Raw genomic sequence first — 17,153 nt, forward strand, 5'->3', positions numbered from 1 at the left:
AAGTATCCTGAGTCCCAACTTTGAGTAAAAGCTTCACTCCCCCATCTCCCAAATCCAGAATCTCTGAATATCAAGCCACAGCAAAAACTGACTAGATCCTAATGAAGTAGCAGAAATTAAGCCAAGAGAGCTATGGGAAAATAAGAAAAAGGACAATTCCACGAAACCTGACTGCTTCTAGTATGCCACAAGGGGTTATAAAAGGATGAGAGGCTTTGGAGGTTAAGGCGGAGTTAGCTGTGGCAACAAAAGCTACTAAACATAGAGGGTACTCCTGAAGAATTCTGTGATCATGGACTTCAGCTACTCTCATAGAACTTTTGCTCCCATCCGTAGTCATAGCTACCTGAGCGTTTTATTGTTAGAAGGAACCATAAAGATCATCTGGTCCATCTCTCTTACAGTCAGGGAGACTGAGGGCACACAGCCAGCTCCTGGCCCATAGCTAGTGTTCTCCTGGACTGTGTAACTGTGGTAAGTTGTCAGACTGGAGACGTGGTAGGTGGAGATTTTACTTTACAGAAGGAAAGGATAGTGGGATAACTGTGCAATGTGCATAACAAAGGGTAATTTGCCTTCCATCTGCATGTTTACTGGGCCATGTTGTTGGTGTTAGAGAGATGACTTGTAGAAAAGAGAGTGTCTGGTTGGTGGGTTATGATGGGAAGGATGCTAGTCTGTCATAAAGTAAGAGAAATGGAGATTGCTGAAGTTGTTTGAGGCAACTTCCTTGCGGTTCAGGCACCCTGCTATAGCGAAGGTCTCAATTTACAGTTGGCTCACATGGTGTATCCGTGTTCCTCTGCTGCTCAGGACCCAGGCGCTTCTGTGGTAGGGAGTGAGAGGGTTTGAATTTGTACTGCACTATTTACAGGATTTAGAACGTAGTATGCATACAGTTCACCCGTTTCTTTATTCAGCAGATGTTCAAGTCCCTACTCTGTGTCAGACACTGCTTTATGTGCTGGGGATATAGCACTTAAAATGGATAAAAATCTCTGCCATCTTGGCCTTTACATTCTAGCAGAGGAAGACAAACCAAACAAATAAAATGGATAGAATGTGAGGTCGTGGTATGGCTGGAAGGGGGGATAGGGAATCCCAGGGTGGGAGTGAGGTGTCGGCAGTTTTAAGTATAGGTGAGTCAGGGAAAGCCTCAGTAGGTGACATTTGAACAAGAACCTGGAGATTGGAGAGGGAGCCATTGTTTCAGGTTAAGGGGAGTGGATGGTTAGGGCCCCGTCTGTGCTGTGGGAGCATGCAGGGTGTGCATGGGGGAAATAAGGGGAGGGGGCAGTGTGGGGAAGCACAGTAAGTTGGAGACAGTCACGTGGATGAGGTTGGAGAGGCAGGGGGGTTCCAGACAGCCCATTGCAAGGACTTGGGCTTTCAGCTGATTGAAATGGGGCCATTGAAGGGTTTGAGCAGAGTGACATGATCTGATTTAGGTTTTTGCTTAATTTTTTTCCAAAACTGGTTTTCCAGAAGGTGGTACTAATTTATATTTCCATCAACAAAGTTTGGAAGGATCTATTTTCTTACACCCTCACAACAGAGTACTACTGAACTTCTTATGACTTCATTTTTTTAAAAATTAATTTATTTTATTTTTGGCTGCATTGGGTCTTTGCTGCTACGCGTGGGCTTTCTCTGGTTGCGGCGAGCGGGGACTACTCTTCGTTGCAGTGCCTGGGCTTCTCATTGCGGTGGCTTCTCTTTGTTGCGGAGCACGGGCTCTAGGTGCGCGGGCTTCAGTAGTTGTGGTGCACGGGCCTAGTTGCTCCACGGCATATGGGATCTTCCCAGACCAGGGCTCGAACCCGTGTCCCCTGCGTTGGCAGGCGGATTCTTAACCACTGCGCCACCAGGGAAGTCCCTACATTTATTTATTTATTTATTTTTAAATATTTATTTATTTATTTATTTGGCATCGGGTCTTAGTTGCAGCACCAGGTTCTTCGTTGTGGTGTGTGGGCTTCTCTCTAGTTGTGGCACACAGGCTCTAGAGCGTGTGGGCTCAGTAGTTGCAACGTGCGGGTTCTGTAGTTGGTGGCGCGCAGGCTCTAGAGCACAGGCTTAGTTGCCCCATGGCATGTGGGATCTTATTTCCCCAACCAGGGATCGAACCCACATCCCCTGCATTGGAAGGCGGATTCTTAACCACTGGACCACCAGGGAAGGCCCAAGGGGGTTGACTGCCTTTTCATGAACTGCGTTTTCATGTTCTTTGCCCATTGTTTTTGTTTTGAGTGTTTTGTCTTTTTCTTAATAGTTTTCTAGAGGCTTTTTCTATTTTAATGAAACGGTAGTTATTTTTTCATTGTGTTTTGACTTCATTTATGATACTTTATTTTTTCCTTTACAGAAATTTGAAATTTTTATGTAGTTACATTTATCTTTCTTCTTTTTATGGCTTCTAGGTTTTAGGTCATACTTAGAAAGTTTTACTCATTCTAAGATATAGATTAGATAGGTAGATAGATTTTTTTTAATTAATTAATTAATTAATTTATATTTTTGGCTGTGTTGGGTCGTCGTTTCTGTGCGAGGGCTTTCTCTAGTTGCGGCAAGCGGGGGCCACTCTTCATCGCGGCGTGCGGGCCTCTCACTATTGTGGCCTCTCGTTGCGGAGCACAGGCTCCAGACACGCAGACTCAGTAACTGTGGCTCACGGGCCTAGTTGCTCCGCGGCATGTGGGTCTTACCAGACCAGGGCTCAAACCCGTGTCCCCTGCATTGGCAGGCAGATTCTCAACCACTGCGCCACCAGGGAAGCCTGATAGATTTTTTTAATTACTGTTTTTTCCTAGTACTTTGGTCACTTTATTTTTATATAACTTTTTATTCCACTTGAAATTTATTTTGGTATAAAGAGTGATGTGTAGGAATCCAGATTTTCTTTTTCCAATTGGCTAGTGGTTGTCACAGCCCTATTTACTTTATCCCTACTGATTTGGAGTGCTACCTTGATCTCATTCCAGGTTCTCATTTGGGTCTGGCATCCACCTAAAATTTTTTAAAGGAGATTTAATCACCAGTTTATTTTTATGGCAGGGAGAGTTGGTAAACAATTGGGCATCTTCTGTTACCTTTCTCTTAGTATCTTTAGGAAGATTACTGGCCAGAGTTGGAGTATCAGAGTAATTAAGATGGCCAGGAGTGGGGTGGAGGGGGGCTTTAGTCAGCTCCACACTGCTGTGCTGTGTGTCATTAGGTGGGGACAGGAGCAGTAGGACAGGTTTCTAATTGCAGGGAGTTTACAGCTGAGCTGGAGGAGGAACCACAACGCCTTCCATAAGCAAGGTAAAAGTGTGTCTGCCAGGGTCATACGCAGGGATGATACAGAGTTAACTTATATGGAACAGACCATTCAAAAGTAAATTTGTTAATTGTGTGATATACAGGGGAAAAAATGGAAAAGGGAGAAAGGTTAGGGAGGGGTGGATTATTAAGGAGTGGGAGAATAGCCACTTCATTTGTTATGTTTTTGTTCCTAAAGCTGATTTAAATAGGCCTCTTATCTTAGTCTGAGGTTTTAGTACATTAAAATGCTTTCTCATCCTGTCTCCCTTTTTGTGTGAAATATTAAACTTGTGAAATTCAAATATGTCTGTGCAATGGTGCCATGCTTTTGTTTACTAATGGATTATATTAGCCACTAGGTAATTAATTACCTTTGCTAGCACCAAAAAGACTCTGTTTGTGACTGGTTTTGACTTGTCGCGTGTATGTTAATACAAGTATATGTTGAGGTGATTCATTGGCAGGATTGGGACCAGAGTCTGGGTGTTGTGCTTTAGCTTCATTCTAAGCTACTTTGAGTTATACTGCTTCATAGTGGGAACAAAAAACATGACATAATCTTCTTTGTACAGTGTATATGCATGGCGAGCATCCCCAGGGTTTGACTTTAATTCCTCAGAGTTTCTCTTTTAGGACTGGCTGGACAATGGCCCAGAACAAGCTATTCAACAAGATCCTCAAAGCCCTGCAGTCTGATCGGCTTGCCCGCTTGGCCAACGAAGGGGTAAGACTCTAGAAGCCTGCCCACTGTGGGCTCCCCACTAGTTCGGGCCTCACGGGCTAGCTGACCTCACCCCGCTCCCCCCCCACCCCACGTTGCTAACGAGGTGGCCCTCATACTTTGTCCCCCCACTTACACCTTTCAGGCTTGTAACGAGCCAGTGCTGCGCCGTGTTGCCGTGGACAAGTGTGCGAGGAGAGTGCGGCAAGCTCTGGCGAGTGTGAGCTGGGACACCAAGCTGGTCCAGTGGCTGCACACCACCCTGGTGGAGACCTTGAGTCTGCCCATGCTGGCCGCCTACCTGGATGCTTTGCAGACACTGAAAGGGAAGGTGAGGCTGTGATTGGTGTCTGCCCTGTCCTGGGGTAGCCAGCCTCCGCTGTGGGTTCAAGAAGTGGGGCTGGGCGAGGTCATTGCCTGGTCAGCCTGGAAGGCATGACTGAAGCTAACGGGTTTGTTATCAGAAATAGGAGACATGGTATCATTTCGTGTTTTCACCTGGCGTAAATGTCTCTAGCCCTCCTGTCTCCAAACCAGAGAACATGTTTAGCCTCTACAGCCCTGCAGCTTGTGGTTTGAGGTGAGGTGAGAAAGGAGAAGATGAGGGGTTTACCAGGGAGGGGTGTTGAGAGGGGGGCAGGAAGCAGACCCGTGGTGCTGAGAGTGTCGGGGTGGGCACGGGGAGGTGTTCCGGAGCAGGGAGCGCCCTGATGTGATGCCTTGGTCTCTCCTCATCATGATGAGCCTTCGGTAGCAACACTTTCACTTTAATCACTCTTTATAAAGCGTATCGTTAGCTTTCCCTGCTTTCTTACTTAGACAGTACTGCACAAAGTTAAACTGTTTTTCTTCATGATTGCAGTTTATTTTGGTTGCAGTTATTGCACTGGCCTGTGTTCGGTGTGATTGGAGTACAGGTTCTGGGGGCAGACTGCCTGGCTGACCTCTTCTTGATTACTAATTAGCTGTGTAATCTTGGATTAGTGTCTCAATTTCCTTATCTCTAAAAAAATGGCTGATACTAATACCTATGTAGGATTTTTGTGAAAATTCATTAATTGAGATAGAATGCTTGGCACAATGTTTGGAACATAGGAAACCCACAGTAACTGTTAATGATTTATAAGTGGTACCATCATTTTTAGAGTGTTTTGCTCCAATACAGAATGGCCTCAGGCAACTTGGATTAATTCAGTTCTTGACTTTTTTTTTTAAGTGGTTTTCTTCTACTTTGCAGGAAGCTGGCCTGTTTTTGTTTTTGTTTTTTTTTTGGCCTGTTTTGTTGCTATAATTTACCTGGCCAACAGCTTTCCCCAGCCATATTCCCCCAATTTCCAGACTTATTGTTTCCTACCTGTTTGTTACTTGAAGGTTGCTGAGTTTGTTTGAAAGCAAAAGAAGACTGGTTTAGTGTGGAAATAAAACAAAACTCAGGACCAGATGCGTTAATGAAATGCGTGGTAGGATATTTGACATTAAATTATATATTCAACTATTTTGTGCCTGTAATGTGCCAGGCGCTGGGATGAGCAAGACAGAAATGCTGTCTACTCTGATGGAGCTTATTTTCTAGTGGTGAAAGAGACAGGAGAAAAGATAGTCCCAGACTTCCCCCTGTGCTGCTCCTCTGCAGTGGAGACCCTGGCCCAGGAGGTGAATAGTGGGCAGGCATGGGCACAGGGTGGGTGTGGAGCCAAGACAGGCCCCTGGCCGAGAACAGTGGCTTGTGAGTATTTCAGGCATTTTGAATGTACTCCACAGCATTCCACCTATGGGAGGATTACGGCATTGCTGAATATCCCCTAGGAGATGAGTATTAGTAGTGCCCAGAGCCCACTTCTCTGCCTTACATTGCATGGCCAGTATGCCTTGGAGGTCAATTCCCTCGTAAAGAAGTTGGCCCTGCTCCCCCACTGAAGTCACTGTCTGGATGTTCCCAAGTGAATGAAGTGGTGTAAGTGGTGTTCAGGTTCACTGAGCATGACGGACCACTGGCGGACTCCACAGGTGTGCCCAGTGCACGCTGCCCGGCCCTGCTTCTAGGTCATGGTGTGGGCTGGCTGGAATGGCAGAGGACACATAGTCAGCAGGGTCCCAGACTGTGAGCCGCTGTCTGCTTGAGGCGCTGCTCTCAGTGGTTCCTCTCCCTTCAGGCTCTTATTTTCCCACGACTCTCAGATTCACGACAAATACTTAGGTTGTTTCCCACAACTTCTAATGTTCCTGCTGGATGAGAATGCAGGTGGATGGGATCATGCTCTTGGCCCAGCTACTTTCACCACCAGACCTATTGTAAGGGGAGCAGAGAAGGTATAGACCCTATGTCTGCTGAGAGAGATGCAGTGCTGGAGAGACCAGGGATGCTTGGTCTGCCTGGCTCCAAGCAGACAAGTTGGTTATTGATTAATTATTTCTAAGTATTCTTATTTACAGAAAGTGAGTTTCAAGGCTTTGTCATTTGAGAGGTGTACTCTTATTACTGCCAGCTAAAAGCTTTTAAAGTCTAATTCAGTCAGATCCTCTACCTCAAGGTGTTGAGTGGCTCACAGTGACAAAGTAAGTTACAAGAAATGGCCAGTTTAGGGTGAAGATCCTTTGCAGTTGGGCCCTAGCCTTTGCTACTAGCCTTACATCCTCCTACTTCCTTACTCGAATTCTCGACTTCAGGCCATCTATGCCTAGAATAAACCCTGTTCTTTCTTGCTTATATCTGGTGTCTCTGATTAGAAAGCTTTTCCTCATCTTCTGTCAGAATTCTTCAGAGTGCATCTCACTTCACATGCATCTTCAGATGAAAATTGCCCGCTCGCTTCCCTCTTTTCTGTTAGATGGTTTGAATCATAGTGTGAGGCTTATTTTTCTTTATGGCACTTACCAGCCCCATCTCTTTTGTGGTTTGTGTGCTTGTCTTCATTAACCCTTGTAGATTAAATTCCTTTGCAGTAGGCAGTAGGCTGGTGTCTTGTAACAGCAGTGTTGTGTAAACATTTGTTTCCTGAATTAAACTGAGAAAGTCTCATGGTTATATTCCCCTCATTTCTTTTTTTTTTTAAATTAATTAATTAATTAATTTATTTATTTTTGGCTGCGTTGGGTCTTCGTTGCTGTGTGGGCTTTCTCTAGTTGCAGCGAGCAGGAACTACTCTTCCTTGCGGTGCGCGGGCTTCTCATTGCGGTGGCTTCTCTTGTTGCGGAGCATGGGCTCTAGGCATGCGGGCTTCAGTAGTTGTGCACGGGCTTGGTTGCTCCATGGCACGTGGGATCTTCCCAGACCAGGGCTCGAACCCGAGTCCCCTGCATTGGCAGGCGGATTCTTAAGCACTGCGCCACCAGGGAAGTCCCTCCCCTCATTTCTTGTACAGAAATCTTTTTAGTCTTGCTCTTTCAAAATTAGGATCACTGTCCTTGCTTATCATTGCCGGGAACAGCTTATCTTCTTGTCCTATCTTTGCATTTTTTATTTTAATTGAAGTATAATTGACAATATAGCATTATATTAGTTTCAAGTATACAGTATAATGATTTGATATTTGTATGTATTGCTATATGATCACCACAATAAGTCTAGTTAGCATATGTCACCACACATAGTTACAAACATTTTTTTTTCTTGCAATGAGAATTTTTAAGATCTACTCTCTTAGCTACTTTCAAATCTGGAATACAGTATTATTAACTGTAGTCACCATGCTGTACATTACATTCCATGGCTTTATTTATTTTGTACTTTTTGATCCCTTTTACCCATTTCACTATCCTCCACCCCCTCCCTCTGGCAACCACCAGTCTGTTCTTTGTACCTGTGAGTTTGGTTTTCTGTTTTGTTTGTTCTGTTTTTCTTTAGATTCCACATACAAGTGAGATCATATGATATTTATGTTTCCCTGTCTGACTTAACTTCACTTAGCACAGTGCCCTCAGGGTCCATCCATGTTTTCGCAAATGGCAAGATTTCCTTCTTTTTTATGGCTGAATAATATTCGTGTGTGTGTGTGTAGAAAACGTGGCATATATATATATATATATGCCACATTTTCTTTATCCATTCATCCATCAGTGGACACTTAGGTTATTTCCATATCTTGCCTATTGTACATAATGCTGCAGTGAACATGGGGATACATATATCTTTTTGAGTTAGTGTTGTTTTCTTCAGATAAATACACGGAAGTCGAATTGCTTCATCATATGATAGTTATAATTTTAATTTTTTGAGGAACATCCTTACTGTTTTTCATAGTAGCTGCACCAATTTACATTCTCACCAGCGTGCACAGGGGTTCCCTTTTCTCCACATCCTTGCCAAAATTTGTTAATGCTTGTCTTTTTGATAATAGACATTGTAACAGGTGTGAGATGATATCTCATTTTGGTTTTGACTTGTATTTCCCTTATGATTAATAATGTTGAGCATCTTTTCATGTACCTGTTGGTCATCTGTATATCTTCTTTGGAAAAATGTCTATTCAGATCTGCCCATTTTTTAATCAGATTGTTTATTTTGTTGATGTTGCGTTGCATGAGTTCTTCATATGTTTTGAGTATTAACCCCTTATCAGACACATGATTTGCAAATATTTTCTCCCATTCAGTAGGTTGCTTTTTCATTTTGTTGATGTTTTCCTTTGCTATGCAGACGCTTTTTAGTTTGTAGTCCCACTTGTTTATTTTTGCTTTTGCTGCCTTCACTTTTGGTGTCAGATCCAAAAAATCATTGCCAAGACTAATGTCAAAGAGCTTACTGCCTATGTTTTCTTCTAGGAGTTTTATGGTTTCAGATCTTCATTCAGGTCTTTAATCCTTTCTGAGTAATTTTTGTGTATGATGTAATATAGTGGTCCAGTTTCATTCTTTTGCATGTAGCTGTCCAGTTTTCCCAACACCATTTATTGAAGAGACTGTCCTTTCCCCACTGTATGTTCTTGGCTCCTTTGTTGTAAATTAATTGACCATATATGCATGGGTTTATTTCTAGGCTGTCTATTCTGTTCCATTCATCTGTGATTCTGTTTTTATGCCAATGCCCTGCTGTTTTGATTAGTATAACTTTGTAAAATAGTTTGAAATCAAGAAGCATAATGCCGGTTCCCCGTGCGGCCCCAGCGCCTGCGCGCTGCAGGCTTCGGACCTCCCGGCCTGAGGGAAAGGAGCCAGGAAGATGGCGGCTGTGGTGGAAAATGTAGTGAAGCTCCTTGGGGAGCAGTATTACAAAGACGCAATGGAGCAGTGCCACAATTACAATGCCTGCCTCTGTGCTGAGCGCAGCGTGCGCCTGCCTTTCTTGGACTCACAGACAGGAGTAGCACAGAGCAACTGTTATATCTGGATGGAAAAGCGACACCGGGGTCCAGGATTGGCCTCTGGGCAGCTGTACTCCTACCCTGCCCGGCGCTGGCGGGAAAAGCGGCGAGCCCACCCTCCTGAGGATCCAAGACTCTCTTTCCCATCTATTAAACCAGACACAGACCAGACCCTGAAGAAGGAGGGGCTGATCTCTCAGGACGGCCGTAGTTTAGAGGCTCTGTTGCGCACCGACCCCCAGGAGAAGCGAGGCGCCCCAGATCCCCGAGTTGATGATGACAGCCTGGGCAAGTTTCCTGTGACGAACAGTCGAGCACGGAAGCGGATCCTAGAACCAGATGACTTCCTTCGATGATGAGGACTATGAAGAAGACACTCCCAAGCGTCGGGGCAAGGGGAAGTCCAAGGGTAAAGGTGTGGGCAGTGCCCGTAAGAAGCTGGATGCTTCCATCCTGGAGGATCGAGATAAACCCTATGCCTGTGACATTTGTGGAAAACGTTACAAGAACCGACCAGGCCTCAGTTACCAGTATGCCCACTCCCACTTGGCTGAGGAGGAGGGCGAGGACAAGGAAGACTCACAGCCACCCACCCCGGTTTCCCAGAGGTCCGAGGAGCAGAAATCCAAGAAGGGTCCCGATGGATTGGCCCTGCCCAACAACTACTGTGACTTCTGCCTGGGGGACTCCAAGATCAACAAGAAGACAGGACAGCCCGAGGAGCTGGTGTCCTGTTCTGACTGTGGCCACTCAGGGCATCCGTCCTGCCTCCAGTTCACCCCCGTGATGATGGCAGCAGTGAAGACCTACCGCTGGCAGTGCATCGAGTGCAAGTGCTGCAACATCTGTGGTACCTCCGAGAACGATGACCAGCTGCTCTTCTGTGATGACTGCGATCGTGGCTACCACATGTATTGTCTCACCCCGTCTATGTCTGAGCCTCCTGAAGGAAGTTGGAGCTGCCACTTGTGTCTGGACCTGCTGAAGGAGAAAGCTTCCATCTACCAGAATCAGAACTCCTCTTGATGTGGCCACCCCTGATCCCGCATACATCTAGGGCTGTTTCTCTCCTGTTTTTCATACCCACCTTCCCTTCCTAATCTCTTTCACAAGTCCAGAGAACCTCGGGGAGGTCGTGCCAACCTGCCTTTGGCAGCAGCAAGCTGAGGTGGCAGCTCTGACCGCCTCTGGCCCCAGGCCCTCAGGGAGAACGGAGCATCACACTGCCCCAAGGCATACCTGTGGGCCCAGCTTCTCACTGTTCTCCATGAAGTGCATTCACTCTGTCTGCCTTGGGCCCCGGCCCTGGTATTCACAGGGTTCAAACCGTGTCCTCCGAGAAAGAGTGGGAGAGCAGCTCACTTCTCTCAGCTCTGCCTCCACTCTGGTCCCCAGGGTTTCCCCTTCCCCTGGAGGTGAGCCCGGCTGGGGCCTCTGCCAGAGCAGTTGGGAGTGAGAACTGAGCAAGCTTGCAAGAAGCTTCCGGTGCCCTCTGTGCTGCTTAGCCTCACAGCCTCCTTCCCCCAGAGTGGCTCTCTGCGGCTCTCTGTTCCTGCTACCCAGGATCCTTTGCCTGAGCCAGGATGCTCTTGGTCACCCTCCTGGCTCTATCCCATTCCCACCACCCCACGCCACGGGGAGTAGCAGCTTCACCTGATTGTTCCTTGTGCTTGTCTGGCTCACTGTCACAGGCCCTGGTCTCTAGTGACTGAAGCATTCCCCACCCTTGTTATTTCCTGTCTTCTGCCTCCCCTCCTTATTCCCTTTGGTTTTGTGGGGAGAGGGGAAGCATTAGGGGGCCAGGCCAACTGCTTGGGGGCCACAGGGAGATGTTGGATAATGTGCCTGTTTTTTAACTCGATGAAAAAGCCTACCTCTGAAACCCCCTTTTTGTTCTTCCTGGACCTGGGCATTCAGCTCCTGCCCTTAACTGAATTGGGAGCCTCTGCCTCCTGCTCTGTGTATCCTGGCTCCTGGGTGGTGGGGAAACCACATAGACGTCCCTTTCTTCCCTGGCACACTCACTAGCAGCTGGTAAGGTCTTCGCACCCTGATTCTTCAATTTTCTGCCCGGTGACACATTAAGTAGTGTGGGGGGCGGGGACAGTCCATGCCAGGACACCCTGGAGTGTCCTTCCCCTTGGCTGTGGGCAGGCCCTAATTCACTGTCATTTTGGAGTTGAGGTGTCTTTTTTTTTTTTTCTTTCTTTCTTTAGTTCCTGTATTTTAAGCATTAGTACAAATAAACATTTTTACACAGAAGAAAAAATAAAAATAAAAAAAATAATGCCTCCAGCCTCATTCTTTGTTCTCAAGATTGCTTTGGCTATTCAGGGTCTTTTGTGCTTCCATATAAATTTTAGGATTGTTTGTTCTATTTCTGTGAAAAATGCCACTGGAATTTTGATAAGGATTGCATTGAATTTGTACAGTAGATTGCTTTGGGTGGTATGGACATTTTAACAATATTACTTTTTCCAGTCTGTGAGCACAAAATATCTTTCCATTTATTTGTGTCTTAGTTTCTTTCATTAATGTCTTATAGTTTTCAGTGTACATGTTTTTCACCTCCTTGGTTAAATTTAATCCTAGGTATTTTATTCTTTTTGATGCAGTTGTAAACGAGAAAGTTTTCTTGATTTCTCTATTAGTGTATAGAAATGCAGCAGATTTTTGTATATTGATTTTGTATCCTGCACCTTCACTGAATTCGTTTATTCTAATGGTTGTTTTTGGTGGAGTCTAGGGTTTGCTCTATATTATATGATGTCATCTGCAAATAGTGACAGTTTTACTTCTTTCTAATTCGGATGCCTTTCCTTTCTTTTTCTTGCCTAATCGTTCTAGCTTGGACTTCCAATACTATGCTGAATACAAGTGGTGCGAGTGGGCATCCTTGTCTTGTTCCTGATCTTAGAGGAAAAGCTTCCAGTTTTTCACTGTTGAGTACGATGTTAGCTATGGACTGAACTTTTACAGCCTGCATCACTGTAGTAGTTTTTATTCTCCAGTTTCTCAAAAAAAGTTTATTTTTCTGAAAACTACCTCTAACAGTTAAAAATCTTTCCTTTCCCCTAGGTCATTTTGACCTCTTGTGGGTAGAATGGGATTCACACAGATAATTCTTCTCAGTGTAAGCATCAGCATGTCTGAAACCTATATTTACACATCTGTGAGGTCACATTTTTGGTGAATTGTAATGGTGTAATGTGGAACCACTGATATGGAGGGCCAACTGTAAAGTTATACACAGATTTTCGACTGCATGGGGGGTTGGCACTCAACCCCGTGTTGTTCAAGGGTCAAGTGTATACACGGTATAGTAGGATATATTATTTGGGGCACAATAACATATTTTTTTAACACTCCACAGTTTGAAGGCAGTATATTAGAAGTAAGTGCAGAGTTTTGTTTTGTTTTTAATTTATAAAATCAACTAGTGTTCACTGAGGAAATTTAGAAAATACAGATGTCTAAAGAAAAAAATTCATAACTCCATAAAGTTCATTATTAACATTTTGGCATATTTTCTTGTAGTATTTTTTCTGAGTAGAGATAATTTTTATATTTTCTGTTTACCTTTAACATTTTAGCAAATTACTTCCCTATGTTATTACAAATTGTTTTAAATATTTAAAATTAATCCATAATATCTAATTATGTAGATAGTTTGCTTAACCACTTCCTTGTATGTGCCTTTATGTTGTGTCCACTTTTTGACTATTATTGAGAGTGAATTTGTCTTTTGCTTCCCCCCCCACCGCCGTGTGTGTGTGTGTGTGTGTATATTTCTGATACAGGTTGTTAAGAAAGGGATAAGAATAAGTTTAAGTCTCTTGATGCATGTCACCAGATTGGTTTCCAGAGGATTGTATCCACTTATCTTTAATATGATGGGAGGCATATTTTTCAGCCATGCACTTATTTGTACTTTTCTCGTGAGGAAAGTTTGAGAGGCGTAGTTGAAATCTTTCCTTGGCTCATAGTGGGGCTGTGTCCTCCCACCTAATCCTGGTGGTGGGGTCTCCTACTTCATGCTGGAAGCATCTTTGCCCTCCCTTGCTTCTAGATCCCTACCTTGATTGACCGGATGCTCGTGTCGTCCAACACGAAGACCGGGGCTGCTGGAGCTGAGGCCTTGTCCCTCCTACTGAAGAGGCCCTGGGACCCTGCTGTGGGAGTGCTCTCTCATAACAAACCAGTAAGTTGGACTTAACTGTGGCCCATGAAATTGCTTTTAGAATCCAGTCTTAGAACTTTGGCAAGAGGATAATGGCTTGTTTAACTTGCTTTCATTAATAACTGGCTGGGTGTAGTGCTTAACGTAGTTTCCTGAGCAAATTAGCATTGGTTGGGATAAGAAAGGTATTGGGGTTCCATGGAGGAGCACCTCTCACTCACTGGCTCTCTGGTGGGGTCTTTCTCCTTAGAGCAAACTCCCCGGCTCTCCTCTCATTCTCATTGCCCCATCCGGGCCCTCCAGCTCCGTGTTCCCCACCTCGCGCCGCCACCGCTTCTGGCAGTCTCAGCTGTCCTGCTTAGGCAAGGTATGTACTGGGCAGGAGGAACTCCTCATGGGGAGGATCGAGCAGACAGAAAGGAAGAGGGGGTCAAAACGGATGAACTTAAATGTGGAGCATCCCCCAAATCTCTTTTTGTCTAGAATGCCAGTGGTGCTTATCCAAGGTTGAAGGGATTTAGGTAGGTTAAGCAGACTCGAGAGGAGATTTGAAACTTAGCTCTGCTGCCATGGCTGCCACTCTCTTTCCTTTAGGTCATCCCTGTTGCCACCCATCTGCTGAACAATGGTAGTGGAGTAGGAGTTCTGCAGTGTCTGGAGCACATGATTGGGGCAGTGCGAAGCAAAGTGCTGGAGGTGAGAATGTCCCTATTTCAGTTCACTGTGGCACACCCAACATTCTGCACCAATCTGTGGCCTCCAGTCTTACTGTCTTCTTTCTCTTCCCACAAAGATTCATAGCCATTTCCCCCACAAACCCATTATCTTGATTGGCTGGAATACAGGAGCTTTGGTGGCCTGTCACGTAAGTAATCCCCGTCTTATTTGGAGGTTGTCCTTAGATAGACTGCTGCTGCTACTACTGATAGTGACTGCTGAGCGCTTTTTAATGTTCCAGAGCACTGTGCTGGATGCTTTGCCTACAAACTTTACTTTTTAACTTTATTGTGGAAAATTTTAAGCAGAAATTGAAAGGGAGGATAGACTAGTATAATAAACCCCTTGGGCCCCTCACCCAGCTTTGCCAGTGATCAGCTCATGGCCAAGCTTTTTTCATCTTACCTCTGCCTACTTTCGGTCTCCTCCAATTATTTTGAAGAAAATCTCAAATATCGTATCATTGTGTTTATATATATATATTTCAGCATGTATCTCTGAAAAAATTTTTTTCTTTCTCCCCCTAGACATAAGTACTTTTCTCCCACCTAAACAAAACAAAACAAAACAATAATTGTAGCCAGCAAAAATTTTAATAGCTCTGTAATTTGATGTTGTGTTCCTGTTCTTTCCCTTTCCAAGGCATCAAAGAACCTTTTCTTGATTATTTTACATACACTTGCATGTATATTAGTTTGTATAAGTGCCTCCGACCTGTCCAAAGCCCCAATTCTCAAGTGGATCAAGTAAGCAAAGTCTGTGCTGCTTCATGTAGTGTAAGTCACATCTAGGGGCGTGAGAGGAAGAAGGCTACCTCCCGGTACTCCCTGGTCCCAAGGATGGCAGTACCCTGTCAGCGACTGCTCTTAAGAAATTTGGGGTGTCTGGGAGCTATCTATTAAGTTCAAAAGGGAGAGATTTTCTTCACTTAAGGGAAAAGAGCAACATTTGTGTTCTCCTGATTGCGTTTGCTATTAGTGGAGGGAAAAGGGAGGACTCTAGCCTCGCAAATTGCCAGGATGGAAGTATTAAGCTTCCCATGCTATGGTTCAGCCCTCCCCTGGGGTCCACTGAGGGCCCCAGTTCTCTAGGCGGTGGCTTCTGGTAGAACAGCACGTCTCGTGTTCTTTGCTCTTACTGCTGCAGCTATGGCTGGTGCACCTAGGGGTTATGTCCTAACCTAGTTATGAGCACCTAGGGGTTATGTCATGACAGCGGGGGAGGAGGTGGGACTGGCTGGTGGGTCTGGGCCACCCCTGGATTCTGGGTAGGATGTAGCTGCAGTGAAGTCATTTGACCTTGAGACAAACCGTGCCATTATTTCCAGGTGTCGGTGATGGAATACGTCACTGCAGTTGTCTGCCTTGGGTTTCCTCTGCTTACCGTGGATGGCCCCAGAGGGGTAAGCGCAGGGTGTGGCTGATTTCTGGGTCACTGGCAGGTGAGAGTACGGGAGTGCGTGCCTCGCCCAAGCTGCTGTTCAGTGACTGCAGTTGCCCAGCTGACTCTCTTGAGCGTACTTGCCAGGGCAGTACTCAGTGAATATGCACTGGCTGACTGTAAAACCTGGATCTGTTTTAGGATGTGGATGATCCCCTCTTGGATATGAAGACTCCAGTCCTCTTTGTCATTGGTCAGAATTCCCTGCAGTGTCACCCTGAAGCCATGGAGGACTTCCGGGAGAAGATTCGGGCTGAGAACAGCTTGGTGGTGGTTGGGGGAGCTGATGATAATCTCAGGTGGGTAGGTTCCCCCAGAGCTGCAAGAGTGCCATGTTGGAGAGATGCTTATCAGGTGGTGATGTAATTATAGCTAACCTGGTTCAGTGAAAAGAGGGCATTAAAAAACTTAAAAAATTTTTTTTTAAACTAATTCAGATTTCTAAAAAGTTGCAAAATTAGTACCAAGAAATTCCCTATACTGTTCACCCAGATTTCCCAAATGTTAACATCTTACATAACCAAAGTGTAATTATCGAAGTCAGGAAATTAACATGGATATGATACTGTTATCTTATCTACAGACTCACATTTCATCAGTTATCTCACTAATGTTCTTTTCTGGTCCAGGAACAAATCCAGATCACACATTGCTGTTGGTTGCCTGTCTCCTCAGTCTCCTTAATTTGGTACTGTTCCTTAGTCTGTCTTTGTCTTTCATGACCTCGACACTTTTGAAGACTTCTATTTTGTAGGTGGTCCCTCAATTTAGGTTTTTGACATTATCTTATGATTAGGTTGAGGGTGCACATTATTCGCAGGAATGCTATGGAGCTGATGTGCCCTCAGTGCACCCCTCAGGGGCTACATGGTGTTGATATGCCTTATTACTGGCGATGTTAACTTTGATCAAGGAAGCATCTGCCAGGTTTCTCTACTGTAAAGTTACTATTTTTCTCTTTGTAGTTAGTAGTCATCTTGTGGGGAGAAAATACTTTGAGATATTGTAATTATAGTCTTGGCCATTGTGCTTTCACTGGGGTAGGCATTTCTTCACGTTTTGTTCCTTACTGAGGATGAATGTGAACATAGATTTTATTTGTGTTAAGCATCCTTTTATATATTTTGGAATATAAACAGCCAAAGTTTGGAGAGGATTTTAAATTTATTTTTAAATTTATTTTATTTTTGGCTGCGTTGGGTCTTCGTTGCTGCACGTGGGCTTTCTCTAGTTGTGGCGAGCAGGGGCTACTTTTCGTTGAGGTGCGCGGGCTTCTCATTCTGGTGGCTTCTCTTGTTGCAGAGCACGGGCTCTAGGCGCACGGGCTCAGTAGTTGTGGCTCGTGGTCTCTAGAACGCAGGCTCAGTAGTTGGGGCGCAAGGGCTTAGTTGCTCCGCAGCACGTGAAATCTTCCTGGACCAGGGCTCAAACCCATGTCCCCTGCGTTGGCAGGTGGATTCTTAACCACTGTGCCACCAGGGAAGCCCTGGAG

General features: G+C 45.0%; 2 protein-coding genes and 1 pseudogene across 18 annotated transcripts in view; 2 read left to right on the forward strand and 1 right to left on the reverse strand.

Annotated features, from left to right (window-relative positions):
- The window catches only part of FER1L5 (fer-1 like family member 5), a 336,005-nt gene that overhangs the window by 72,650 nt on the left and 246,202 nt on the right, over positions 1-17,153 (reverse strand). The gene's annotated exons all lie outside the window — the stretch shown is intronic.
- Positions 1-17,153, forward strand: part of KANSL3 (KAT8 regulatory NSL complex subunit 3) — an 80,954-nt gene that overhangs the window by 10,521 nt on the left and 53,280 nt on the right. For all 16 annotated transcript variants that reach the window (XR_014254184.1, XR_014254185.1, XR_014254186.1 and 13 more), the window contains exons 4-11: positions 3,937-4,027; positions 4,170-4,355; positions 13,394-13,525; positions 13,755-13,871; positions 14,099-14,200; positions 14,298-14,369; positions 15,549-15,623; positions 15,803-15,960. Coding sequence is in view for 6 of the 16 variants with exons in the window: in XM_082427279.1 (XP_082283405.1) it covers positions 3,937-4,027; positions 4,170-4,355; positions 13,394-13,525; positions 13,755-13,871; positions 14,099-14,200; positions 14,298-14,369; positions 15,549-15,623; positions 15,803-15,960 (933 nt within the window). In the remaining 10 variants the exon portion in view is untranslated. The remainder of the gene's footprint in view (positions 1-3,936; positions 4,028-4,169; positions 4,356-13,393; positions 13,526-13,754; positions 13,872-14,098; positions 14,201-14,297; positions 14,370-15,548; positions 15,624-15,802; positions 15,961-17,153) is intronic.
- LOC309644022 (zinc finger protein ubi-d4 pseudogene) lies at positions 4,704-13,090 on the forward strand (annotated as a pseudogene). The gene has a single exon. The product of its transcript is annotated as a zinc finger protein ubi-d4 pseudogene (transcript).

The sequence above is a fragment of the Balaenoptera physalus genome (genome assembly GCF_965194825.1).
Source record: "Balaenoptera physalus genome assembly, chromosome: 15".
In the NCBI taxonomy this organism is placed as follows: Eukaryota; Metazoa; Chordata; class Mammalia; order Artiodactyla; family Balaenopteridae; genus Balaenoptera; species Balaenoptera physalus.